Source organism: Poromitra crassiceps (assembly GCF_964638095.1).
Source record: "Poromitra crassiceps genome assembly, chromosome: 9".
Lineage (NCBI taxonomy): Eukaryota > Metazoa > Chordata > Actinopteri > Beryciformes > Melamphaidae > Poromitra > Poromitra crassiceps.
In genome coordinates, this window is record NC_139630.1 from 14,892,055 (window position 1) to 14,919,816 (window position 27,762).

Below are 27,762 nucleotides of genomic sequence, written 5' to 3' on the forward strand. Positions count from 1 at the left end.
AATAACTGCTTGCTTTGTGGCAATAAACAAAGGTGGTGCCCTATAATTACACAAGTGCTAAAGTTTTACTCAAATGTACCATTACCTGAGTTATCAATTCATTATTGATAATTCCATAATTATTCATCCATAGTTTGCTACAAGTGACACTGATCAACACACATGCATCTATCTCTCTTGATTGCCAATAAGATAATCTCTCGAGACAGACTTTCGAATTGCATTGAAAATCTGTCTGCAGGCTCTGTCAAAATGGGCGTAACAGTGCTTGCATGCATGCTGTGCTTTACCCGATCAAAATGAAGTGACCGGTGTGTTTCAGCGTATAGCAAGTTGCTACTTGCTACTAGCAACGAGCTAGAGTTGTTATTGTTGTTTCATAGCGACGGACGGATTTGAGAGCGACACACGGAGCGGAAAATAAAGCATTAAAGGGATAGTTCGGTTTGTTTGAAGTTGGGTCCTATCAGCTAGTCACATACACTAACGTAATTAGGTACAGCGTTCTGGACGCTGAGCGCAGTGTCTAACGAGATCCGGCACCCAGAGGAGCAGCCTCGCGCAGCCTCACCAGCTTTTTCTCTCTCAGTACTGGGGGTCAACAACTAAAACGTAATTTAGCCACCTAAAACACCTAAAACAACGGCCACCTAAACAAATCGTTATCTGTGTACATGCACGCTCTATTTTGACAATTTTCAGCGCTTTACTTTTCCGCAAAACAGCAGTTTCATTCGGCACTGCTTTTTCTCCCAGCCGTACAACCACCGTATTCCTCCGCTAAAGCCAGCACAGAGCACAGAGCCGCGGTTTACAAAACAGGAAGAAGAGAGATAAAACACTGACTTACTTTAGAGACAACAAGTCACCTGGCCTCTCTGGTCTGGGTCGTTTTCCACAATTTATCCTGGGAATGGTGAATAAGGTTTGCAGCCAGGGCACCCAGGCATTTAGACAGCAGGCGCATCTCTCTGCCTGTTCACTCTCTGCAAAAGTTCCTCTTCTGTATTCTCTCTGGTTCATAATTGTATCCTCTTGTCACCAAGGTGAATGGCATATCATCCTCGCTATCAAAATCACTCATATTTTCGTCCGTGTATTCTATTTGTTGTGTCTTCAAACCGGGAGAAATAAAATAGCCTACCCCCAAATAACTGCGGAGTAATCCAGTGCTGCGGCTCTGACCTGGCTTTTAGCGGAGGAACACGGTAGTTGTACGGTTTGGAGAAAAAGCAGTGCCGAATGAAACTGCTGTTTTGCGGAAAAGTAAAGCGCTGAAAATTGTCAAAATAGAGCGTGCATGTACACGGATAACCCTAACCCTAACCTTTGTTTAGGTGGGCGTTGTTTTAGGTGGCTAAATTACAGTTATAGTTTTAGTTGTTGACCCCCAGTACTGAGAGAGAAAAAGCTGGTGAGGCTGCGCGAGGCTGCTCCTCTGGGTGCCGGATCTCGTTAGACACTGCGCTCAGCGTCCAGAACACTGTACTGTACCTAATTACGTTAGTGTATGTGACTAGCTGATACTATAGGACCCAACTTCAAACAAACCGAACTATCCCTTTAATGGACAAAGCTGGTCGGTTGGAGCCAATGGCAGAGCTTGCAGGGAGCGGAAAGGGATTTTCTTCCGCTGCCGACAGCGCCTCTTGCATTCCTGTTGCACCACATTGAAACGTGGCTGCTGCCAGAGGTTAGAGACAAAAATGTATTGTTGTTGTTGTTTAACCGATGGGTTCCCAGATTATTTTGGCCCAAAATCCCGTTAATGAAGGGCAGAACCAGAAGGCATGATGAGATAATGTGCCCTCTAACACCTGACACACAGTGGTGAGCCAGAAGGGAAGATCCTGTGTAGTAGGAGTAGTGAAGACGGTGAGCGACTTTAAATTGGATCAGCTGGTGTCTGCTATTAACTGAGCAGAGTTGTACTACAGACAGACTCCTTTCCCATATAATGTCAGATAAATCAACACCAAGTTCCCCCTGCCATGCCTCTAATCCTCTCAGTAGAGACCATGTTGCAGTTATCAAACAGACATACAATTAAATGCTTGAAGTGAGGAGGGCTCAGAAATACATAAAAAAAAAGGATGTTCATTTGGGAGCGCTTCAAAGGTGCGAATCTTGGATCGAACATAATTTCTGATTTGCAGGAATCTGAGCCAGTTCGTGCTGGGCAACTCAAACTTCCTCTTCAGTACATCAAAGGATGCAAAATGACCATCTATGTATAGGTATTTGATGGAAACCAACCCCTTCTCACTCCAGGCATGGTAGTTTTTGTCTGACCATGGAGCCAAAAAAGAGTGATTGAAACAAATTGGCGTGTGGACAGAAACATCTGGTAGACTCAAAACACTCCTAACTTGGTTTAAAATTCTGACAGTTTTTTTTTACAATGAAACTTAAATTTTGTAAAGACACAGGCCTCTCTAGCCTAGAAAATAACATGGCTGGAAGGGAGGAGTTTGTAATAGAGCTGGCCTATTAGAAAAACTAATTCACGCCTTCATCTATAGTAGGTTAGACTACTGCAATAGCCTTTTCTCTGGTCTCTCCAAAAAAGAACTTAGGCAACTTCAACTCATTCAGAATGCTGCTGCTAGAGTTCTAATGGAGACTAAGAAAGCTGATCATATCACTCCAGTTCTTAAGTCCTTACAATGGTTGCCAGTGTGTCATAGAATAGATTTTAAAATACTGTTATTAGCCTATAAATCACTTAATGGCCTAGGCCCAGAATACATAGCTGAATTGCTCCAACGCTACGAACGGTCTAGAACTCTTAGGTCAGCAGGGTCCAGCTTATTAACTGTCCCTAGGATCAAATCAAATCATGGGAAGGCCGCATTTACTCACTATGCTTCTGTTAGCTGGAACAAATTGCCTGAAGACCTCAGATCTGCCCCAACCTTACTTACTTTTAAAAATAGACTAAAGACTTTTATGTTTACCGTCACTTTTAACTGCTGACAGCTATTATGCAAACCCAATGAGTCCTCTATAAGTTTTTAGCTCTTTTTTGCAACTGCTGTGCCTGTTGCTTAATGCACTTTTTATACTCTTTTTTAAAGTTTTGTTGTGATGCTCTTAAATGTCCATTTTATTCTCTTCTTTTATTCTTTTATTTTCCTGTCAACCATTTTATGTGAAGCACTTTGAATTGCCTCTGTGTATGAAATGTGCTATACAAATAAACTTGACTTGACTTGACTTAGCCTCCATTCTGAGCCACAGGGGGGCTCCAAGATTTAAATTGGAAGGAGTCCCTTGTTGCCAAAACATTAGAGCCCTAACATTGGCAGCCCAGTAGTAATGTCTAAACACTGGTAAGGCCAGCCCTCCTTCGGACTTGGGTTTTTGCAAATGAATTTTCGAAATTCTATGGTTGTTATAGTTCCATAGAACTAGAGGTTGTTATAGAATCCAGCTCCTTGAAGAAGGCCGATGTAAGAACAATTGGAAGGTTTTGGCACAGCAAGGCAAGGTTTTTAAAGGCGCGGACTGATTGAACAGGGAACCGGAGGCGATGAAGTGCTCATTGAAGCATTCCAGCATAGCTGATTTTTCAGAAATGAGAGTAGTGTCCTTCACAATGCAAGGAGGCAATTCATTATGCATGTTTGTGGTAGAAATTGATTTGATGGTTTTCCAGAATTTCCTGGGGTTATTCAGATTATCAGTCGTAGATAAATAAAAGTCAGATTTGGCTCATCTGGTAGAAGAAGTTAGACGGTTCCCTAGCTGCCTAAAAAGAAGCCAATCAGCCACGGCCCCTGTTTTCCTAGCCCAGGCCAAATTTCTCTCATGGAGTAACTTAGCCAGGTCAGGGGAAAACCAAGCGTTGTCTCGTCCCTTAACCCATACCTTCGAACAGGAGCATGTTTATTCACAGCATGGGAGAACCAATCATAAAAAAGTGTCCAAGCATTTTCAACATCATCAATTAGGTCAATTTTTTCCCAGTCGAGGTGATATAAATCATGTAAAAAACCTTGGTCGGAGAAGTGTTTCAAATCTCTTTTGATAACGAAACGAGGCTTGGACTTGGGAATTTTAGCATTTACACAGTGATCACTGACATCATTTGCAAAGACAGCAACATCAGAGTACTTATGGGGGCATTAGTTAAAAACAAGTCAATTAACACATTGACTGCCAGCCCTTTTTTCAATGCTGTAGGTAGGTTCTGCCAGGTTTTTTTTTGAGGATTCTGGCTCATTTTACAAGAGCCGAGGATTCTTTTCTGCTAAGATTTTGTGAACACACAATATCTCAAAACAACTAATATAATGTGTGCTTTCTCTGTCTAAAAGAGTTAGTTTGTAGAGTTAGTAGTTATGTAAGCATTAGCAGTTGAATACAGCATGGTTTCAGCGTCAGAAAAATTATTCAGAGATAAACGGCTTTTTGTGAAATTCGATAGAACAGTCACTTTAACCATTCATTTTTGGCATCAGTAAGACCTAAACAATAGTTTTGAACAGTAATTTCCTCCATAACAGCAGGAAACTCCCCTCTGCTTCCAACTCCTCCCTCCGTGGGCGTTCCTCTTGGCTGCAGCCAGCGGCCGTGTCACAAGCTTGTCACCAGTCTCACTGCTTTGCAGCTGCTGTGCGGCTGTGCCTGTCTGAGCGGCCGCTCTTTGAGGAAGTCTGGTTGGACTCGCTCGCTTCTTGGAGTTTTGGTTGAGAGCTTTGATCAAGCTTTTGCGATTCTGGTCATATTTATGCTGCGTGTTTCAAAGTGTGTTCCATCCGTGATCTATTATGCAAATTTGCAATCCCGCACTGCCAGCAATCAGCGCGAAAACGAAAGCGTTTTCGCCAATCCATTTTCATGAGAATGGCTTCGTCACACTGCTTTTTGCTTGCCTTCCTCCTTCCTTGTCGCCACTTAGTGGGTCGGTGGAATGGGTTGTACACGTTGTACACGTCCAATACTTATATAAGAGATGTAAAAGGGTTAGATGCACATCCCACCGTCAAAAAAAAAAATCGTCGTTGGCAGTCAACAGCTGGATTCTGAAAACGTGTTAACACGTCATTGGCAGTGAACGTGTTAAAGATGATTTCTCTGGGTATTTAGGATTAGGGTGTGTCAGGCTTCCTATAATTTGGGTAAAATTTAGTGAGCTACAGAGATCTTTAAAGCTGCCAGATATAGGCTTTAGCCAATCCCAATTTAGATCACCTGTCAATATGATCTCTCTGTACTCCAGTTCTGATAGGAATTGTGACAGGATTGGAAGTGCATCAGCAACAGCTGACGGCGGTCTAACATCCGACTACAGTAATACAGAGCCCTTTAGAAATCTCAACATTTAGGGCCAGAAACTCCAGATGTTTGCTGACAGATTTAGAGAGCACAACATTTACAAGAAATTTGCTCTTGACAAAAATAGCAACCCCACCCCCTCTCTTGGGACGATCAGTACGATAAACATTATACCCACCAATAGAGATATCTTTATCCGTAATATTTAGTGAGCCAGGTTTCAGACAACACTATAACATCCGCATCGGTTGATTTAGCCCAGATGCGTAAGAAATAAATTTTTGGGAGCACACTACGTATGTTCAGATGCAAAACACCCAGACCCAACCTACACTTAGGCTACATCTTCACTAAGCCGTTTTCAAAGACCCCGTAGTTGAAGCCTTCCCAGTCTACACTAGAGCAGGCTCCGAGCAGTCTGCGTCCATATTAGCTCATGCGAGACACCCACAATACGATGCTTTACATACACTGGGCATGCACACGCCTCTATGTTCAGTACTGGAGTTGACAACAAGAGGGCAGCAACTGAACTACGCCTACGTTCAAGTCGAAGAAAAGAAGAAGAAGAAGCAGCAAACTGTCAGAAAACAGCGTTACCTTTATGATCTTTTAATAATGTTAGTAGACACATAACTGTAGGCTATAGATCCCCGTTATGAGGCCAGTTTATAAAAAAATAATGCCTATTTCGAAATCTGACTTTTGAGGGCAGGGGATCCAGCCAGCACATTGACCATGCTAGCTGATGGAAGCTCAGAGCTGCTCGCTTCATCGACATATAATAAAGATTCATATTTATCTCAGTGGCCTGGTCACATTTACGTCTGTGATACCGGGCGAAATGGTCTGTGCGGTTCTGGGGTGATTAGCTCATGTCTTTTTAGCATTATGATTATGATTTAATTCATTATGGAAGATATATGTTGGTTTAACAGATGCAAATGATTTCTTACATAGCCTCCATGTAAAGTGACGCTATGGGCAGACCATTTGGGCTCTATAACGTTATGTAATGTGACGATCACATTTCAATAAATATAGTTTTTGCAGATTTGTTTCATGCTCTTCTGTATTGGACATTAAGCTGATACACACTTGTCTTGAGGTAATTCCACCAAGCTCAGTTAAGAAGCTCAGTTAAGAATATGGCAAGCTAATGTGTCATTGGAAAACATTTATCGATAGGGTCTAACACTTATTGTAGTCACTTTTTCACAGCAATAGCCTACTGCAGGCTACAGTCCAGCCCACCATGGTATGGGAAAGGAACCGTTGTTTGAATTATATTGAAATACATGTTATGGTGTAGTCTATGTAATGTATGCCGAATTTATACAGATATCACCATATTTAATCTCAATAAATATAAAGCATTCATTTGAAGCAGGCTGCTGGTCGGTTGTTTCGGCCGTCGTCATGTCCTCTGGTCCAATTTTCGGTTGGTGTGCCTCGTGTCCTCTGGTCCAATCTTCGGTTCGTGTCATAGTTTGTGTTCACTCGACATCAACAATCTTTATTATAACATATCTGATCATTTTATCCAACCTGCCTCTGACAACTAATGGGCTCCTTCTGCGATCATATTGTGGTACATTCAGGTAGACTACATGATTTACCGAAGTACATAGCACAATAACAACAAGGCTATTTGTTGGCAATGTTTATTGACAAAAGCATTAAAACAAGCAAATAACAATATAATTATCCGGTCACTGGCAAATAGATCACTGGCAGATAGATGCGTACAAATAGTTCAAAACAAAGCTCTCAAAGTCTCAAAACTGTTGGCATTTGACTTGTTATATCTGATGTTGAAACAACTGATTATCAGCAGTATTAACCTGCACAGTAGCCTAACAGGTTCACGTTATAATCTCAGGAGAGATTGAGTAGGCTAAATAAACCATACACATGAGAATTACCGTTAACGTTACAGCATTTAATAACATTAATTTTCCACAAATCCTTTGATCCTCTGTTGTGTCCCCATCACTCGACGGTCATCATTCCCTTTAATAAACGAACGACACGTGTTATTAATCAATGGGCATTTGTTTACCGAACACAATGCTGTGCAACATGCAATAAAGTTTTTAAAACATTAACACGTAACTTCTGCTTCTCTAGAATGTTAGTCCTCATGTAATATTTGACAAATGGACATGTTAAATGTCATGCTTGCAATTACGTTAGCTAAAGATTACCTCAATTTTGTGGAAGGTAACGTCAAGGGGCAGGCTGGTGACGCGAGGTCTGGAGATAATATCCACAAACTACTGGCTTTTTCTTTATGCTAAAAAGTTACCACAGTCGTTCTGTTTTACAGGCAGTAGGCTACAGTAGTGTAACAGCTGTAGCAACAGAGCACTTTCTTCTTCTATTGTTTGTAGGCGGGTCGCCGACAGTTTCAAGCTGCTTACCACCACCTGCTGTACAAGTAGCATCGTTTCAACATTCCATGTATACATTACCAGTCAAAGACGGAGTCTGATGACGAAGACGGGCTCAGCCGCTGGAGACTGGAGTCTCCGGCTTTAACACTCCAAACAATAGAGGTAGTGTGGACAATAGGTGCAAACGAAGTGCAATAAGGCCTAGTGTAGACATGGCCTTAAAGTCAGCAGGAGTATTACAAATCCTAATGTCAGTATCAGCAGGGCCAGGGTTAGGCTGTACATTACCAGAAATTAACAATAAAAGAAAAATTTGATATCTCAGTTTGGTGGCACGGTAAGGTGGCTCATTTTTAGAGTACATCAAGTTGACAAAGACAGCGAAAGACTGATCAGAAAACACAAAATAATTTTTCAAAACAGAAAGGCAAAGAAGGTGAAGCATCTCAGTGGAATTGGAAAAGTCAGCATGAGGTTCACTCGGCATCTGCCCATGCAGTTCATTTGGGCAAAGTGCTGGTAAGCGCGCTTGGCACAACCGGTGGAGAGTGCACCTTCCCCGGGACACACTCCCGACGAGGCTCAGTTAAGCCATAGTCCCAGAGCGAGAGCACAATGAACAGCGCAAGAGGGAATTTCATTCAGTATGCAGGTCAGATTGTTCAATTTATGAACTTTAGACTCGACTTGACAAAATCAACAAAGACTTGCAACTCGACTCATGACTTGACTTGGACTTGAGCCTTTTGACTTGAAAAGACTTGATACTTTCCTCCAAACCCAAAGATTATTATATGAATATATATGACTTTGGGGGTGGTGTGTGAAGAATTCTCATAAAAATTTCCACATTTGAGACCAAACTGTTACCATTGTACCATTTGTATCATTTTCAGCAGCATAAGTTCCCTCTATGGGTTGAACACTGCTTTTTTTTGTGCCCTCAAATGAATGGGATATTTGGTACATCGTGACGTCACGGTGGGTTTAGCACGCGCTCCACTCATGTGAAAAATTGTTTTTTTCCCCATTGATTATCACTGTAGCTAGTTCACGCGGCACGAGTCCTTTAAGACCAATGCATCCCTGGGTAATGCCTACTGTGGCTAATATTAGCCGCTAGTTAGTTATGTTATATGCAGTAGCGGCCGGCCACTAGAGGGCGCCAGGGCGCCGCCCCACCTGCTGTATCCACATCATTGACAGTAAATATCCACAAGAGGGAAATAAAACGTTATATATATATTTTTATGAGCGAGGTGAATATTAGATAGTGAGTATATAATCTGCAATAAATATGTAGATTCATAATTATCTACATGTGTACTGTTTTTGGGTCAATATTTTCTTGCACCGAATGCGGATGCCGTCCGGGGACTTCCGGTTTACACCAGTGTAGATCATTAAAGTATAGGATCTGTGTAGTTGCACATGCTCTGTTCACTCTCAAAAACAAAGGGATTTGGGTGGGCTCTGGGCGCACGTATCTAGCGACCGGGTGGAGGTGGGGTCAGGTAGAGTGAGTGTCGTGACGTAGGCTAGGCTGCTACGTAGATGGGTAGCGACGCAGTATATATAAACACTAGTAGCAGAGAGTAGCAGTCCCACGCCGACGGCTTTGTTGTCTCCCTGCAGCACGCGCGCGAAGCAAAGAAGTTTGTTTTCAACTGCCATAAAACACAAAAGACGTTTTGCAAGAATGGAGAAAGAAAATTCTGTGAAGTCACTCAAAACAACGCCGTTTGAGAGACGGACTTTACAGGAGAAGCATCGAGTGAAAGAGCTTGGACCAGATCACCCTGAGCTCGCCATATTAAACAACAGGCTACAGACAGAGGAAGAAAATACACTCGGGTCTTTTTCAGACGTTTCTAGTACAGCTAGTAACGTCCATTACTACTTGCTTGATTTAGGGCTGGAGTGGACGATAATTCAATAGCCTATTATTGTTGTCTTTCAGTGGAATCATCGTGATGATATGAAGTTATTTTAATAGTGACATTTTTGCTGTCTAAATTGATGATGACAAGCAAATGTTACTTAAAAACCGATCAAATGAGGTATGGCAGGAATATTATTTGAAAATATAAGGTTTGTTTGACATCACCATTCAGTTCAATGAGATGAACACTGATTTTGCATACGTGAAACATATGATATTGATATTGAGAAGAATCCTTATGATTATATTGATTTCAACCCCATCGTCCAGGCGCCCTCCCTGGAAAAAAATGCAGGAGCCGCTACTGGTTATATGGCAGTAAAATGCCACTGAATGACCAAATTGATATAACTTTTAACCATTTCGAGTAACACTGTTTCCATACGGATTACCAGCGTTAGTTTGTTGTTTATAACGTGGCTATATTCATAACGTTTTCTATCTCAGATGCGTTATTTCGAATCCCACATAGGTTACGTAACGCTGGCGCAAAGCGTGTGGGTTTCAGGACGAAACAGTCTCGAGCCACTAACGTTATCTTTAGAGCACAATATTCCTGGAATGCAAGTTTAACTAAACAGTTACGTCCTCTGCATTCTACATAAAATTAAGATATTACGGGTTGTTTTATTTTGTATGTTACATACTTATTGGCCAAGATATGTTACTTTATAAGGGAGGAATTCTGCCAGCTAAGGAGGGGAGTGTGGGCGGCCATCTTGCCTGCGGGGTTTTCGGATCGAGTGGAGTGCTGTTTTGCAAGAAATCTGGGGGGTTTAGTCCTGCATGGTGCAGGTAAAAAAAAATCTGAATTGACATTTTGGGCTCATGATTACAGTGAAAACACTCCAAAAAGACAAAGACCCCCCCCCCCCCAGGGTATAAATATGGAGGAAAAAGTGGCATTTTATAAATGGGCGTGTGACATAACAACAGGAGTGACATCACAAGAGGAGAATGTTCTGCTGGGGCTGACACAGGGATGCAAAGTCATGGAGAGTGAACAAAGGTGACAGATACCAGGGCAGACATAAAACCACTCAGAAATCCTCATATTTTGGGCTGAAAAATGTGACTGTCACCTAAAGGTGACTATTTTGCATCCCTGTGACATCACAAAAGGTAGTTCCATGAAATGGACCAGTGCCCCCTGCTGGTTACAAAAACTAGTCTAAACGCAGCTATGTGTGATTGAAAAAAAGTTTTTTCCCCCCAAATCCCTGCCCATCATTGCTATATACCCCTTCCACATATTATTGCAATGTGGTCTCCAACCTGCACGCCCTCTAAAGACACTCGCTACAGCAAGCCTGCTGTTCGCAAGATGGGACAATCAATACAGACACCACGGAGGGAGTCATTCGCCAAGCTACTGACTGAGCGCAGCCTTTTGCAAATATATGAACGTAGGCTACAGTGAACGTCGCGGGAGTCAACTTTTCAACCTCTCTTACCTCGATAATTGCCCATTGTGTTTACATGCATCTGGTAATTTGCATAAGAATAAAACCGGTTTTGCGATGATCCTGGTTTTGTAGACCCGTTCAGTTTCTCCGTGGCTTCGGGGGCTCTCTTTCCCACTCCCTAGTGTGCCCCTCCCTTCTCCCACGTCTGCCAGACGCAGCAGCATCAGGCTAGCCAAAAGAAAATGGAAACTTCCGGGTAAAACGTACAAAATAATGTCATTTAAGTAAAAAGTCTTACTGATGCACATTGGAGGAGAAAGGGGTGTTTCAACAAACGAAGCAGCAAACCTTGTATCAAAATGTGGATAAAGATTACATAATGGCGTTAAACTGTGGCTGTAATGCATTACTCAAAATTAATGTTAATGTTACAAGGGTTTTGTTTTGAAAGAGCTCAAGCGGATGACCTACTTACATTCTGACTGACTTGACACTGGTTCAGTAAAGTTATGTTTCAGTGCTGCAGTAAATTGTCTCTTCCGTGAGATGCTTTTCTTTCTGTTTTTTAGCTAGTGTGCCTACATGTTTTTTTTTTACATTAATCTTTTTATTTCATTTAAACATAAAACATGAGTGATAGTATGAAACTATGAAAGTGCAATGTCAATTTTAAAAAGCATTTATGACTCGTGTTAAAATAGCATTGCATTTGGTGAAGAGCACATTATTGTCGAATGTTCAATGAATAGCAACGTGAGACATATACTGTGAACTGATCATGTGTTTATTAGCGTAGCAACATGTCTTAAACTGCCAGTCACTCTAGCAAGTAGGAACAACACTCCCATAACATCCCGCCCCCAGACTCATACCATTGGCTGTTCTACACGGGCTTCCTGTTAGTCACAGCTCATAGAAATAGAATAGAGGGAATGCACCGACGCCACGCCCCCTCCCGAACACGCCCCCTCAGCCGGACTGAGCAGCACTGAGTGTCAAATTTCCAAAACAAACGTGGCTTCTGCCAGGGGTAGTAGCGAAACCACGGCTAATATAAACGATTATCTGCTTAAAATAAAGGCAGTTGGACTCGAATGTGACCCTTACAGCTTGCCAAAGAACCAGTGGTCCATGGACGTAGACATGTGGCCAGGAATAGGGTTTCCTGACATTTATATGTACTTAACTCATTGAATGCCATGGACGTCCTTCGACGTCCAATTAAATAGTGACGTAGAATGCCACGGACGTCCTTCGACGTCCAATGCGTTTTTTGACGGTGGGACGTCGATCAAAGCCTTCCGCAGCTCCTGTACAACTATAGTAGCTATTGGAGGTGTATAACCTATTTTACGGACTCATTAGGTGGCGACAGTGCTTGCTCGGTGCAGTCCAGATTAGAGACAGGTCCGAGAAACAGCCTAAAAGCCGTGGATCAAAGACAACCCGATGCATGCTCCCAGAGCCATTTGCTCTGTCGCGGGAGCTGACATTGGCTCCGAACAGGAGTCAATCCGCGCTCACAACTGAGCCCCTCTGTCCCTGTCTGTCTGTCTGTCTGTCTGTATAGTTTCTCCACCCGATTAGCAGACAGGAAAGCAGCCCCTGACGCCAAACCATTCAGCAATCCGGGTTGGCTCTTCCCTGCTGTGGCGCTGAGAGCCGACAGCAGCACACACACGCAGCACTCCGAAAATATAATGGTTGCGTGAGGCTGTGTGCAGTGTGGGGAGGAGTTTACGGGGGGAGGGGGGGAGGGGGGTGGTGCACGCAGGGCATCACACAACAACTACGTCACTACATCAGAAAATATTATCTTCAGACTCAGTGAATGTGCTTGAAATGCTGCATTTCACAAAAGGCGGATTATCTCAGCTAATAATTTGAAAAGCCTGAAAACGCTGAAAACAACCTATCTTCTCCGGCTCATAACTAAAGAACGGAAAATGGTATCAATAAACTTTTTTTTGCTGATGATACAATAGAGCCAGCTCGTTCTTGTGCGTGTTCGGTGTTTACATAGTAATATCACACAATATTCTGTGGGCCTCGAGAAATCACTGAAAACGCTCTGAAAACTCTGGCACTGGGAGCATCCGTTCTCCAAAAGTGGCTGGCACTGAATGAGTTAATATCGACGCCGGGGAAATACACAAACCAAAGCATGAAAGCATACAAGAGCCTGGACGTAGCGTGGTCGTACTTCAAGGCTGGATTTGTTGGCGACATTAAAGTAACGAGGACAGCAATGGATATTCTGGTTGTATGTGGAGAGGTACATATTTATTTTATTACAACTTTTATTAAGAAAAATATAGCATACGCTGTCCCTAGCTTTGTTCAGAGTGAACACTATCACTCATGTAACGTTATATCTGTGCAGTTAGAACACAGCCAGAGAATGAATGAGCCCTCATTGAAACCCTGGATAGCTGCAGATGAAGACCGGGACCGTTTCATTAGCTTTCGGCAGCCTGTAAAAAGATACCTCCGACGCCTTGTTGAATCTATTTTTACAGTCAATGGCACAACAGCACTTTACCATTTTCGTTGTTTTCTCGCGGAAGCTGAACGCTAAACACCGTGACCCGGCGGCGCCACCTGGCTTGTTTAGACGTTTTGACACTCACTGCAGCTGAGTGGGCGTACCCGCACTGACTGTCGCGTCCGTGACGTCACGTGCATTCCCTCTATACACCACAATTATGACTTGTTTAAGACTCGAAACTAAAAGTGTATGGCTTGGACTTGACTTGGGACTTGTGAGTGTTGACTTGTGACTTGACTCGAGACATGCCTGTCTTGACTTGGGACTTGACTCGAGACTTGGGTGCAAAGACTTGCGACTGACTTGGGACTTGCAAAACAATGATCTTGGTCCCACCTCTGCTGACTGCTCTCGCCTGCTTCCCAGGCAAGCCAGAAGTCAGCAGGGGTTGTAGCCATTTCAGTGGTCTGTACAGACCACTGGTCTGTACCACTAGGGGCTGCTAAAGCAAATGGTCCGGACCAGTTGGTGTGGTCAGTGGTACATGTAGATCATTCTAGTCAATTATGTTCGTCAATCGCCACATGCTCAGTAGTGTAGTTACCGACATGCTTCCTGTTCAGTCTATCTCCTGTCATACAGCTGTATGTGTCCTAGTTCTAATAACTGCAACTTTACAAATAAACCCACTTGGAGTTAAATTCATGGACTCATGAGCAGTAGCGGCTGGAGCATTTTTGTCCAGGGAGGACGTTTTGTCCACGTCTGAAAAAGACCCGAGTGTATTTTCTTCCTCTGTCTGTAGCCTGTTGTTTAATGGCTCAGGGTGATCTGGTCCAAGCTCTTTCACTCGATGCTTCTCCTGTAAAGTCCGTCTCTCAAACGGCGTCGTTTTGAGTGACTTCATAGAAATTTCTTTCTCCATTCTTGCAAAACGTCTTTTGTGTTGTATGGCAGTTGAAAACAAACTTCTTTGCTTCGCGCCCATGCTGCAGGAAGACAACAAAGCCGTCTGCTTTGTTGTCTCAACTGCTATGTTTATATATACTGCGTCACTACCCATCTACGTCAGTAGCCTAGCCTACGTCACGACACTCACTCTACCTGACCCTACCTCCACCTGGTCGCTAGATACGTGCGCCCAGAGCCCTCCCAAATCCCTTTGTTTTTGAGAGTGAACAGCGCATGTGCAACTTACACAGATCCATGATCTGCACTGGTGGAAACCGGAAGTCCCCGGACGGCGTCCGTGGCGGTGCAAGAAAATATTGACCCAAAAACAGTAGACTACACATGTAGATCATTATGAATCTACATATTTATTGCAGATTATATACTCACTATCTAATATTCACCTTGCTCATAAAAAAAAAATATATATATATATATAGGCTATAATGTTTTATTTTCCCCTCCTTTGGGTAGGTGGTAACCTGACTCCATCTGGCAGCGTCAGGTTAGGTAGGTGGGGCGGCGCCCTGGCGCCCTCTAGTGGCCGGCCGCCACTGCTCATCAGTGCTCACAACAGTACAGACCAATGATCTGTCCAGACCACTGAAATGGCTACAACCCCCTCTCCCAGGCGGGGGGGGGGGGGGGGGGGGGGGGGGAGGCTACTTCCAAACATTATTCCTATAACTATAGGCTATTAGTGGTATGTTTGCTGGACAGTTTAACATTCATACTTTGTTAAAATGACTTTACAGTCAGTTAGTTCCTGCTGAGGCTACCCAGATAGCAATGACACGTTGGCACAATGTTGGCAATAGGTTGGCAATGGTCGGCAGCTGAAAATATAGTTGGGCCAGAGTTTACTACAAGACTGGTTCATTAAGATCTTTAATCACGACTGAAAAAACTGGCTGAAATACACTACACAACTGACTCAGACGAGGCAGTATACACTACAAGACTTTTCACTTTGAAATTCAAAAGTTTTACTATGCAAATTTATAAATTTTCAACGCTTCTGTGTGCTCTAGGCTTGTGCAAAAGGTTCTTTTACTCTGAAAAACGCTCACCGGAAATGCTTATTGCTCACGGGAGAGAGGTTCTCTCTCACCCCTCACTTCCTCATCTCGTCTCGTCTCCGCTGACAGTCAGGTATTGTAGCATCAGTTACTAGACCGTTTCCAGTCTATTTTACTTTCCTGACTCTATCAGCTGGACGAGTTGACCATAATGATGTTGTGGATATGATATTTGCCTGTGTTGTAACGCTATTTAGTTACCGGTATGTAACTTTCACTGACTTGCTGCTTCAGGGCAGAGTGTGTTAATATGAGGAAATGGCCGCACCCTCAGATAAAATAATTCCGTCACAACTGTGGAAGGAGAGTAAACAGCAATTTATGTTTATACAGAAAAGGCTTAATCTGTACAATCTGTTCAACACAAGAACAGTTTAACAGTTGTCAGGGCGCATTACAAACAATTTCAAAATGGAGGGGGGGGGGGTTGAAAAGTAAAGCAATCATTTTACTTTCACTTTGGTACTACGTCCAAGTCGAGGCTGCGCAGAACCTTGCCGGGCGCGATATTTTTTTCCCATGATGGCGAAGGCTAGGCGAAGGCATGACCCGCCCCTCTCTGCCTCTGATTGGCTGACTGTACTCGGCTGCTCCCACCTTCTTTCCAGGCGAGCCAGAAGTATCTCAAACGAGCCTAAACATACCGTAGTTTCATTCAATGTCACGATGCAGCGGGGGAAAAGTAGGCTACTTCCAAGCATGATTCCTATAGATATTAGTGTTTGCTGGACAGACAGCTAACATTCATACATGACTGCAGTTAGTTGTAGCTGAGGCTATGGTCATCTAAGCATTTGTTCATAACGTGAGCAGCAGGTGCAAAACAATCAACAAGCATGAGATACTTCATTATATGGAACGTTACAATTGCAAACCCTATATCTGAGTTATTTAGGCCTACTTAGCCTATTGCACAGACGTGTATTTTTTACTTGTCATTCCAAATTTAATCACATTGTTGCTCTGATTAATTTTTTCAAATGGGCATTGACACTGTTTTTATATAACCCTTGATCAATTCTCATTCATCTTTTATCTTTTCTTTTTTATTTGTCTGTAGGCTACATACGTGCACTGCCAAGAGTAGCGGCAGCATTATAAACCAGAGACCAGACTATATCAAAAACATAAACACACAGTGGTGTCTTTCATGCATGCTAGCAAGCGAAACTGCTGTCTGTCTGACCACAGACTGTAGAAAGAGACGCAGGATAGCCAAGTGAATGTGATTGGATGAACGTTTGACGCTAGGCCAATCACAGGCAGAGAGGGTGCCTCCAGCCTTCGCCATCATCCAAAAAAAAAATATCGCGTCCCGTTCAGTGAAGCCGCTGCATGTTAGATCGCCGCTCTGGCGGCAGGTGCCAGTATAGGTCACAAGGCCCGCCTCCCCATGTTAGTGGATGGGGAAATGGACAACTGAAACAATCACAGTGTACGTCAGATAATGTTTTCCCAACGGTGGTTTGTATCATTTTAGATAGTTATTATCACGCTAATGCCTGTGCAAGTGGTAATTTTTCTGATCAGTTTGTTTTTAAGTAGTTATTTGACATATAAAAATGGATGATTGACAGCTGTGGCAGCCAGTCTCAAGCCGTCATTGATTGGACAGGCTGTTCATATTATAGATCTATCGTCATAGACAAGACACACGGTCGGCTTCATCTGTTATCTAACGCTGCCTGGGGGTCGGGTTCTTAGCACGGGTACTGGCTCCCTGGAGGTTGGGGTGGCTGTGTTGGCTACCAGACATATCCAATAAAAAGGACATTGTTTTGAGAAAGGTGCGCGAGGAAGTAACGTTGGTTGGGGACTGAAGTAAGTTCAGAAAATATGTGTTTTATTAGTTCCAGCCACATTATCGGTACACAATGGTTTTTAACATGCAGGCTAGCACTAGCGTTACCCGCTTGTGCTAGTCGGCTGTTTTTCATTATTTATCGGCTTAATATTACTACTTAAAGGGGCCCTATTATGCATTTCTTAATTTTGTATCATATATATGTTGTTCCAATCTTGGATGGTCATATTAAACATGGGCTAAGCTTCAAATAAATATGTGAAAGTGTTTTAATGTTACCCCCATGAACCTCCCCTCTCGCCCATGAACTCTCGTAGACGAGATGACATGGATTTATGCCGATTTTGTGCGAGAACCATAGTTTTGGTGACGTCAGGCAGGACTTGTTACCCTGGCAACAAAGCGTTGCAGCCGGCCGGCGCGCAGCGCGCGCACACCCTCTAGCCCCCACCCTTCCCTGTGTTGACATTGCTCCAGTACACTCACTGCCGACTGACAGTAGCGCTGCTAATTTCCACTCGTCTCGGCCGTATCTGCCTTTCACTTTCACACAAAACAAGGAGACGACTTGGAAGTGAGCCAGGATGTAGGACTGAAGTGGTAAGTTCTGAAAATATGTGTCTCATTCCAGCATCGGTTGTACCTAGCAGCTAGAAAGCGCTAACGTTACTTACCACCGGCTGGGTAACGTTAGCACTTGCTATTAGCCTAGCAGCACAGCTGCCTTTCATAGACATGAACAACCGATGAATGACGAAGGCACACATTTTCAGAACTTGTAACGTTAGTCCAACTTGCTGACTTCTCCAAGTCCTCATTTTGGTTTGGTCCATGTAGCCTTTGCTAGGAGAGGCAGGCACACTATAGTCACAAGCATTTGGGAAGTTAGCTAACTAGCTACATTAGCTGTTGTGTTGTGGCTTGAATGTGAAGCTCCCGGGCAGGGCGAGTATTTTCCGGAGGGTGGGGGCTCTTAACACATTCAGTGCCAAGGACGTCTGTGCACGTCCTAAAAAAAAGTAACGTTCAGTGCCAAGGACGTCTGTGCACGTCCTAAAATCATAATTCATATTATTCCATAATTCTGCTGTTTAAGGTCGTACCCAGCCAGTGAGCATGAATCCCTTCAAGGGATCACACGGCGCCACCTTAAACATCGTCACAGGAGCTGCTCCACCCACCTCAGATCCTTTACTTTGTACAGGAGACAGCGGAGAAAGCCGTGGAAACCGATGCATGCTTTCTGCCAGAGCCGTATATATTGCTCTGTCTACAGCGAGAGTGGGCTCGGCTGCATCCGCGCTCACAACTGAGCTCTTATGCTTCTATCTATCTCCACACGATTTCCTAGAAAGCCAGCATCCGAAGCCGAACGGGCCAAGCCTTTTCGTTCAGTCGCGTTTGCCAGCGCGCATCATTTCCTGGGATCCTGCGCTGGGATCTGTCCGCGGCAAAAACGGAGTCGAGAAAGCAAACTCTGTGCGTGTGGGAGGAGCCCGCAGCTCAGAGGGGGAGAGGGGGGGGGGGGGGGGGGGGGGGGGGAGAGGGGTGTGTGGCTGCACAGAAACCACACCACACGCCACCACATCAGAAAACACCAGCCAGAGTCAGTGAATGTGCTCGAAATTAGAGTGCAAAAGGTATTCATAAAAGGGGCTATATCTTGGAAAGTAAAAAAAAACGACAGAAAACCCTTGAAAGTGCACTTTTTTGAGAGGCTGTAATTTCATAATGGAACTGTCTAGAAACAAAATTTCTTCTTTGGAAGAAGCAGGAGTGTTCAATGTTTCATTAAAGTCCAGCCGCGTTAATATAGCCATAATAGAAAAAATTCTATAGCTGTTTTCAACTGAATGGAAGTGAATCTGGCACAGGCTCCAGACAATTTTACTGAAGCGCTGTGGCACTGAATGTGTTAAAGGGACAGAACCTAAAACAGAGCGTTTCATACAGAGGCTGAACTGAAGGGGGCAGTGAGAGCCAGTACAAGATAAACAATGAGTTTTTTCAACTATGAATGATGCAATAAGTTACTCTACTGGAGGCCAACAATAAAATAATAATACATTATATTAGCAAAATATGGGCCCTTTAACAACCGATAACGATAGAGGGAATGCACGTGACGTCACGGACGCGACAGTCAGTGCGGGTACGCCCACTCAGCTGCAGTGAGTGTCAAAACGTCTAAACAAGCCAGGTGGCGCCGCCGGGTCACGGTGTTTAGCGTTCAGCTTCCGCGAGAAAACAACGAAAATGGTAAAGTGCTGTTGTGCCATTGACTGTAAAAATAGATTCAACAAGGCGTCGGAGGTATCTTTTTACAGGCTGCCGAAAGCTAATGAAACGGTCCCGGTCTTCTCTGCAGCTATCCAGGGTTTCAATGAGGGCTCATTCATTCTCTGGCTGTGTTTTACCTGCACAGATATAACGTTACATGAGTGATAGTGTTCACTATGAACAAAGCTAGGGACAGCGTATGCTATATTTTTCTTAATAAAAGTTGTAATAAAATAAATATGTACCTCTCCACATACAACCAGAATATCCATTGCTGTCCTCGTTACTTTAATGTCGCCAACAAATCCAGCCTTGAAGTACGACCACGCGTCCAGGCTCTTGTATGCTTTCATGCTTTGGTTTGTGTATTTCCCCGGCGTCGATATTAAGTACATATAAATGTCAGGAAACCCTATTCCTGGCCACATGTCTACGTCCATGGACCACTGGTTCTTTGGCAAGCTGTAAGGGTCACATTCGAGTCCAACTGCCTTTATTTTAAGCAGATAATCGTTTATATTAGCCGTGGTTTCGCTACTACCCCTGGCAGAAGCCACGTTTGTTTTGGAAATTTGACACTCAGTGCTGCTCAGTCCGGCTGAGGGGGCGTGTTCGGGAGGGGGCGTGGCGTCGGTGCATTCCCTCTATAGCTGGAATAACACAATAATAGACACATATTTTCAGAACTTACCAGATTGTCCAACTGCCTGCATATGCCAGGAAATGTGTTTTTATGCCTCCGCCGGCGATAGCCAGGCCGAAGGCATTATGGATCCGGGTTGTCCGTCCGTCCGTACGTCCGTCCGTCCGTCCGTCCGTATGATGTTTGTTAACGCGATATCTGAGGAACGCCTTGACGGAATTTAATCAAATTTGCCTCAAACATCGACTTAGACTCAAGGATGATCTGATTAGATTTTGGTGGTCAAAGGTCAAAGGTCAAGGTCACTGTGACCTCTCGAACGCCATTTTCAAGCTTGTTAACGCGATATCTCAGGAATGCCTTGACAGAATTTAATCAAACTTGTCTCAAACATCCACTTGGACTCAAGGATGAACTGATTACATTTTGGTGGTCAAAGGTCAAAGGTCAAGGTCACTGTGACCTCTCAAACACCATTTTCAAGCTTGTTAACGCGATATCTCAGGAATGCCTTGACGGAATTTAATCAAACTTGTCTCAAACATTGACTTGGACTCAAGGATGAACTGATTAGATTTTGGTGGTCAAAGGTCAAAGGTCAAGGTCACTGTGACCTCTCAAACGCCATTTTCCAGCTTGTTAACGCGATATCTCACGAATGCCTTGACGGAATTTCATCAAATTTGCCTCAACATCGCCTTACACTCAAGGATGATCTGATTATATTTTGGTGGTCAAAGGTCAAAGGTCAAGGTGAGCTCTCGAACGCCATTTTCAAGCTTGTTAACGCGATATCTCAGGAATGCCTTGACGGAATTTAATCAAACTTGTCTCAAACATCGACTTGGACTCAAGGATGAACTGATTACATTTTGGTTCAAGGTCACTGTGACCTCTCACACACCCAATTTCCAGGCTCTGTAACGCAACATCACAGGAGCGCCTTGACGGAATTTCTTCCAATTTGCCTCAAATGACGATTTGGACTCCAGAATGAACTAATGGCGGAGGCATAAGTCCGCGTTGCGGTCGTTCTAGTATAATGTTAACTCCCGGGTATAACCAACACGGGGCCTACACAAGTGTACACAACCACCATTAGCTAATCGCTAACATGTTAGCCTTAGCTTATACAGACACTGGAGGTTTTATTTTTGGTAGTAAAGCAATAAACATTTTTATATAGATATCTCAGGAAAGTGCTTTGACTGTGGGGATGTTCGTTCTTCACAAGCTCCTTTCTTAGCTGTTGGAAGGATATAGTTACAAAGACGAGACCAGGCAGCTGGGCTAACGTTACCACTGAGCTATATTAAATAGAACGTTACAGGCTGCCCTACTCACACTATACCAGTAAACAACGTAGCGTAAAGCGTCAAGGTTAGATTTCGTCGCTGTTGTGCCAGGACCTCGAATGTGCCTTTTTTCACTTTTTTATGCCTCCACCGGCGAAGCCAGGCCGAAGGCATTATGGATCCGGGTTGTCCGTCCGTACGTACGTACGGCCGGCCGTCCGTACGGATGTCCGTCCGTCCGTCCGTCCGTACGGATGTTTGTTAACGCCATATCTGAGGAACGCCTTGATGGAATTTCATCAGATTCGCCTTAAACATTCACTTAGGCCCAAGGATGATCTGATTAGATTTTGGTGGTCCAAGGTCAAAGGTCAAGGTCACTGTGACCTCTCGAACGCCATTTTCAAGCTTGTTAACGCGATATCTGAGGAACAACTTGACGAAATTTCATCAGATTCGCCTTAAACATTCACTTAGGCCCAAGGATGATCTGATTAGATTTTGGTGGTCCAAGGTCAAAGGTCAAGGTCACTGTGACCTCTCGAACGCCATTTTCAAGCTTGTTAACGCGATATCTGAGGAACAACTTGACGAAATTTCATCAGATTCGCCTTAAACATTCACTTAGGCCCAAGGATGATCTGATTAGATTTTGGTGGTCCAAGGTCAAAGGTCAAGGTCACTGTGACCTCTCGAACGCCATTTTCAAGCTTGTTAACGCGATATCTGAGGAACAACTTGACAAAATTTAATCAGATTCGCCTTAAACATTCACTTAGGCCCAAGGATGATCTGATTAGATTTTGGTGGTCCAAGGTCAAAGGTCAAGGTCACTGTGACCTCTCGAACGCCATTTTCAAGCTTGTTAACGCGATATCTGAGGAACAACTTGACGAAATTTCATCAGATTCGCCTTAAACATTCACTTAGGCCCAAGGATGATCTGATTAGATTTTGGTGGTCCACACCCAATTTCCAAGCTATGTAATGCAACATCTCAGGAGCGCCTTGACGGAATTGCTTCCAATTTGCCTCAACTGGCAATTTGGACTCAAGAATGAACTAATGGCGGAGGCATAAGTCTGCGTTGCGGTCGTTCTAGTTATTTTTTGTCATGAATCAATGACATTGGTCACCCTTCACGTCTCTGTGTAGTTTTTACCAAATGCAACCAATGGAAAAGCATTAAAACGAGCTTGTGAGTAAATCTTGTGACGCCATTCGCCCTCAATCTGTCAGTCAAACCTCGAAATTCGTCGCCTACCTCCGTGTGTACCCCCCCCACGCAGGACAGTAAACCCGGAAAAGTCACACGGCAGACGCGCTGTGTATTTCTCATATCGTTTTGACTAATCCTGGGTTCCTCTGACGTTAATATATCAATCAAATGTTTTCCAGTTATTCCTAGGCTGCAAACTTGTTTTAACATGCAAATCGGAGTGTTTTCTGACGAGAATAAAGTAACGTTAACGCTACGTTATGTCAGACTGTTCTCATCCCATGCGAAAGCCCCTGCCTCGGACATGAGAGGCGAGGGGCAATGCTGCTGCTCCTGCGCGCGCCCCCGCGGCCTGGAGCTTGGGGGCTCGTGCATGAGCATACCACTCTCTCCCGCTTGACTGGCCGGGAGAAAGTGCTTCCAAGTCGGACTGATAATATAAACAACATCATTTGAGCTTATCCAGGTAAGATATTAATAAAGTAATGACACATTCAGCGGGAAACTAACTATAATTAATTGTTAGTAACCCCCAGATTCTCTGAAATGTATTTGATCAATTCTCTAAAATGAAGGTCGCCATTATCACATGATTCTCGTGTTATTTCAGAGAATCTGGGGTTTTTCTAAGGAACACTGTCAGGAAAAAGGAAGTTTTGACGACACAGACAGGAGGGTTTCAGATATACATTTGACTCAACTTTGCAATAGAAACGGATGTTTTCGTCTGGAGACTGTAAAAACAGGGAACAGACACCACAGTTCCACTTAGGGATGCACCGATATGAAAATTTTGGCCGATGCCGATAACCGATATTAACATTGCTGTTATGGCCGATAACCGATATTTACCGATGTCGATATGATCTGTATAAAACCACATTTTTATGATCATCACATTTTGTACATACTGAAAAACACATGTTAACACTGAATTTGAAAAAGTTATGCATTTCTTTATTTGCAAAGCCTTTGGAAAAGCCCATAAATCATAGATTTACTGCATTATTTCATATCAATGTGAAGAATTTGGCTGATAATGATAACCGATATTAACATTGCAACATCTGACCGATACCGATATGACCGATATGTAAAAAAATCGGCCGATACTGGCCGATACCGATATGATTGCCGATATATCGTGCATCCCTAGTTCCACTCTCAGACAGCAGACCCACCAGAGCTCCCTCGTACACACACACATGCACGGACACACACAGACACACACAGGGCCGGGCAACATTATCCTATATATCAATATTAGGTATCATAACACTAGGATATGGCACAGTGCTGTCCCTCCATGGTATATTTCCGCATCACTAGCCAGACTGTACCATAATACCACAAGCTAAAGGCAGCATATGTCAATGGAAGGCTGGGTAGCATTAGCTAACGTCATCCAGGCTATACAGTATACAGTAATGTTATGCTATTATAAAGTTATGAACGGGGTCGGGATCGGGATCGGGGTACGGTGGCGCAGTCGGTAGCGCTGTCGCCTCACAGTCAGAAGGTCCTGAGTTCGATTCTCGCCTGGGACACTGTGGGCGCTCTGGTTGTGTTCCCCCCCATATCTTCAGTGCCCACTGCCCAGGTGGGGTATCTCGTCGTAAGTAGAGATGGGCCGATACCATTTTTTTCAGACCGAGTACGAGTACGAGTACTTAATTTTGGGTACTCGCTGATACCGAGTACCGATACGAGTACTTTTTGTTTTTGTTGAGTAACCACTTATTTTACCCCCAATTTCGTTTCATTGTCATGCCTTGTACTTTTAATGATACTGTAATGTTCAATTACTACAATGAAAATAATAACACTGCTGATTCTTAAGATACTGTTTATTTGTTTACAGTTTCTTTACCTTCTTTAAGCAGCACACACCAGCACAGCCAAAACCCAAAACAGAATTGAGTACAACAGTATGTTAAATAATAGTAAACAGTCAAATAAATGCTTAGTAGTCACTCTCTGTAACTCTCTCTGTAACTCTCTGAGTTTTTGTATTAATTCTAAATTACACAGTACTCGGGCCAGAGTATCGGGACGTTCTCCCGATACCGATTTGAGTACGGTATCGGCGCCAAGTACCGATACCAGTATCGGTATCGGCCCATCTCTAGTCGTAAGGGCCTTTCTCTCTGTGTGGAGTTTGCATGTTCTCCCCGTGCTCCCCCAGGGGGTTCCTCCGTATATAACCCCCCCACTAAAAACATGCAGAAGATCAGATCGTCATCGTCATCCGACCAGTGACGACAACATCCGAAGTTGGTCCCCGGGCGCTGTACGAGAAAGCGACCACTGCTCCTGGCCTGCCCCCCGGAGGAAAGGACATGCCTGGATGGGTTAAATGCAGAGGACACTTTTCACCGGCCACCGTCAGCATGAGTGTGTTGTGGCCGCATGCATGTGTTGTGGTGTTCGTGTGACAATAAAAGACGGGCTTGTCCATTACGAGAGTTTTTAGTTTTGAAACGCCGTAAATATAAAGCATTCGTTGATTTGAAGCAGACTGCTGGTCGGTTGTTTTTCCGTCGTCATGTCCTCTGGTCCAATCTTCGATTCATAGTTCGTGTTCACTCGACATCAACAATCTTTATATCACATCTGATCATTTTATCCAACCTGCCTCTGACCAGACAACTAATGGATTGTTCTGCGATCATATTTGCGACATTCAGTTACATGATAATATACAACAAGGCTATCCTTGTTGGCAATGTTTATTGACAAAAGCATTTGGCTTGTGTGTTATTGCAATATCCTATGTTGAAACAACTGATCATCATCAATAACATGTAGCTTAGATTTAGAGTTATAATCTCAGGAGAGCAGAATATTAGAGCATTCATTTTCACAAATTCTTTGATCCTCTGTTGTGTGTCCCATCACTGGTACTGGACGGCCACCCCTTGAAGAAACGAATGACACTGTTAATCACTGTATAACTGTATTAATCACTGTACAACGTTAACGTGTGCTTACCCAACACTACGTGCGATTGGTAAATACCGTAAATGCAGAGGTGGATAAACTATCCAGAGGAGTTTAACCCCCTTGTCTCTGATGTTTGGTGAGCGGCGCCAACAGCGCCGGTCGCGCACTGACGCAACTCATGACATTTTTTAAAGTATCGGTACTAAATTAATGTGGTATAGTACCGTTTTTAACTACAGGGTACCGCGGTACCATTGTAGTACCAGTATACCGTGCGTAAACTTTATGGTTTTTTTCTGTTATCGGGGTCGAGACACAGTCAGGCCACATTTTCTCCACACTTTCAGTTTTTGGATTAGTGTCTCCAGTCTGTTTTCTCTGTTTTCTTTATAATCTTTTAAACTTTTAAATACTTGAAGTGTTACCTCCATTCTGTAATATACTGTAATGTCTTATAGGTTAGAAGAAGAGGATGTTGCCTTCTGTGTCTCTGAGCTGGTTGTTGGGGGTCTGCCTGCTGGTTGCAGGGAGTGCAGAGTCTGGTAAGTTTAGATTGATTTTACATGCTTAGCCTATGAAAACATATTTATTTATTCATGTATTTATTTAACATGAAACATAAAGGACGTAAAGCAGGGGTGTTGTCACTGAAAAAACATAACTCCACAAAACTGAATAAATCCAAGACAGAGAAAGTTGTCCTTTGCAGTTTTAATAATAAAAGGTAAAAGGATGACAGAGTAAAACCCATCTATTACAGCATGCATGCAATCCGATGGTGAGTTGGCCCCCCGGGGGGCCGACTGCCCTTTCAGTCCGGGACAGTCCCTTTTATTGCCTGTCGACGTGGAGATATAGTCATGTCACTGTCCTCGGACATTCCATAGGAGGAGAAGGAGATAAGATCATGCCATGTAGTTAGTCCTCCTACTGTCCATATTTGTAAATATGTACCCACCTACTTGGCAAATGCATAACTATCATATCCAGAGATGACCACTAGGAGCATACTATAGTTCACCAAAAGTTCAGTGCCATTATGAACTCTGAATGAACGCTTATGGAAAGCGTTACATCATATGAAAGAGGCCACAGCACCATCTAGCACCAGCACATAATTTAGGTGCACCCACATTTTTCACCACGCCTTTTGGCACCGCAATAGTACATTTTAAGCGTTACCTTCTTTGTCATTTTATATACATATTGGCAAATTATTAAATGATACGCACAAAGATTCTCATGTCAATAAATGTCTGTTAAAGTCACTATCACCAACTGAGTTAACACAGTGGGGATTGAGCCTATGGCTCATTGATGGAAGCCTTTGCATTTTAAGTATTGCAGCATTTATGAACTGGGTGTCTGTGATGTGATTATCACCTTACATTATGCACCTAAGTTGAAAAAGTGAGGAGCACATTTAAGGACACAATGATTAATCTCTGATACATTACAATGTGCGATTCATTGTGCCATAAGGCTGTATTGGGCTAGTTGAATGCTATGGTCTGTGTTCTTTTTATATAAAATAAAGATAATATTTCGCAATTAGTCTGAACTGCATTTTTTACCTGCTCCTGGATTATTAGCCTGGTAAACCAGCCGGTGAACTCACATTTAATTTGGTTCTGCGTGACGCTCTGGCCCCAAGGCCTGGGAGGGTGTTAAGCAGAAGCTGCAAAGCGGAAGAGCCAATCAGCGACTGCGCTGTGATTGACAGTGCAAGTTGGCCAATCAGGAATGCCACTAGCACTGCACTAACAAAACAATAATGGCCGCCTCCTTGCCTGATCGTCTCGAGGAGTAATGTCAGCGTTTGTCTAGTTTAAACAGCCATAAAGTGCAGTTATTGCAGAAATAGACTCACTAACAATAATTAAACAAGTACAGGAGTATCGCCGCAACCACAGAGTTTCTTGGCAGTTTTTGCCATTCTCCCGAGTGGATTTGGGTTTGACTGGATCCGATGCTGATTGGCTGAAGGAGTTCTCTGTCAAAGCAACTACGCCCGCCCATGCTCCCGCCCCTGCTAT

The 27,762-nt window shown here is 43.6% G+C and overlaps 1 protein-coding gene across 1 annotated transcript in view; it reads left to right on the forward strand.

The window, feature by feature from the left end:
- Positions 1 to 15,589: 15,589 nt before the first annotated feature.
- Positions 15,590 to 27,762, forward strand: part of LOC310782184 (NACHT, LRR and PYD domains-containing protein 3-like) — a gene marked incomplete at its 3' end in the record, with an annotated part of 174,355 nt that continues 162,182 nt past the window's right edge. Inside the window, exons 1-2 of the mRNA XM_083642870.1 lie at positions 15,590 to 15,615; positions 26,185 to 26,268. Of these exons, the coding sequence (XP_083498996.1) occupies positions 26,199 to 26,268 (70 nt within the window). The 5' untranslated portion in view covers positions 15,590 to 15,615; positions 26,185 to 26,198. The remainder of the gene's footprint in view (positions 15,616 to 26,184; positions 26,269 to 27,762) is intronic.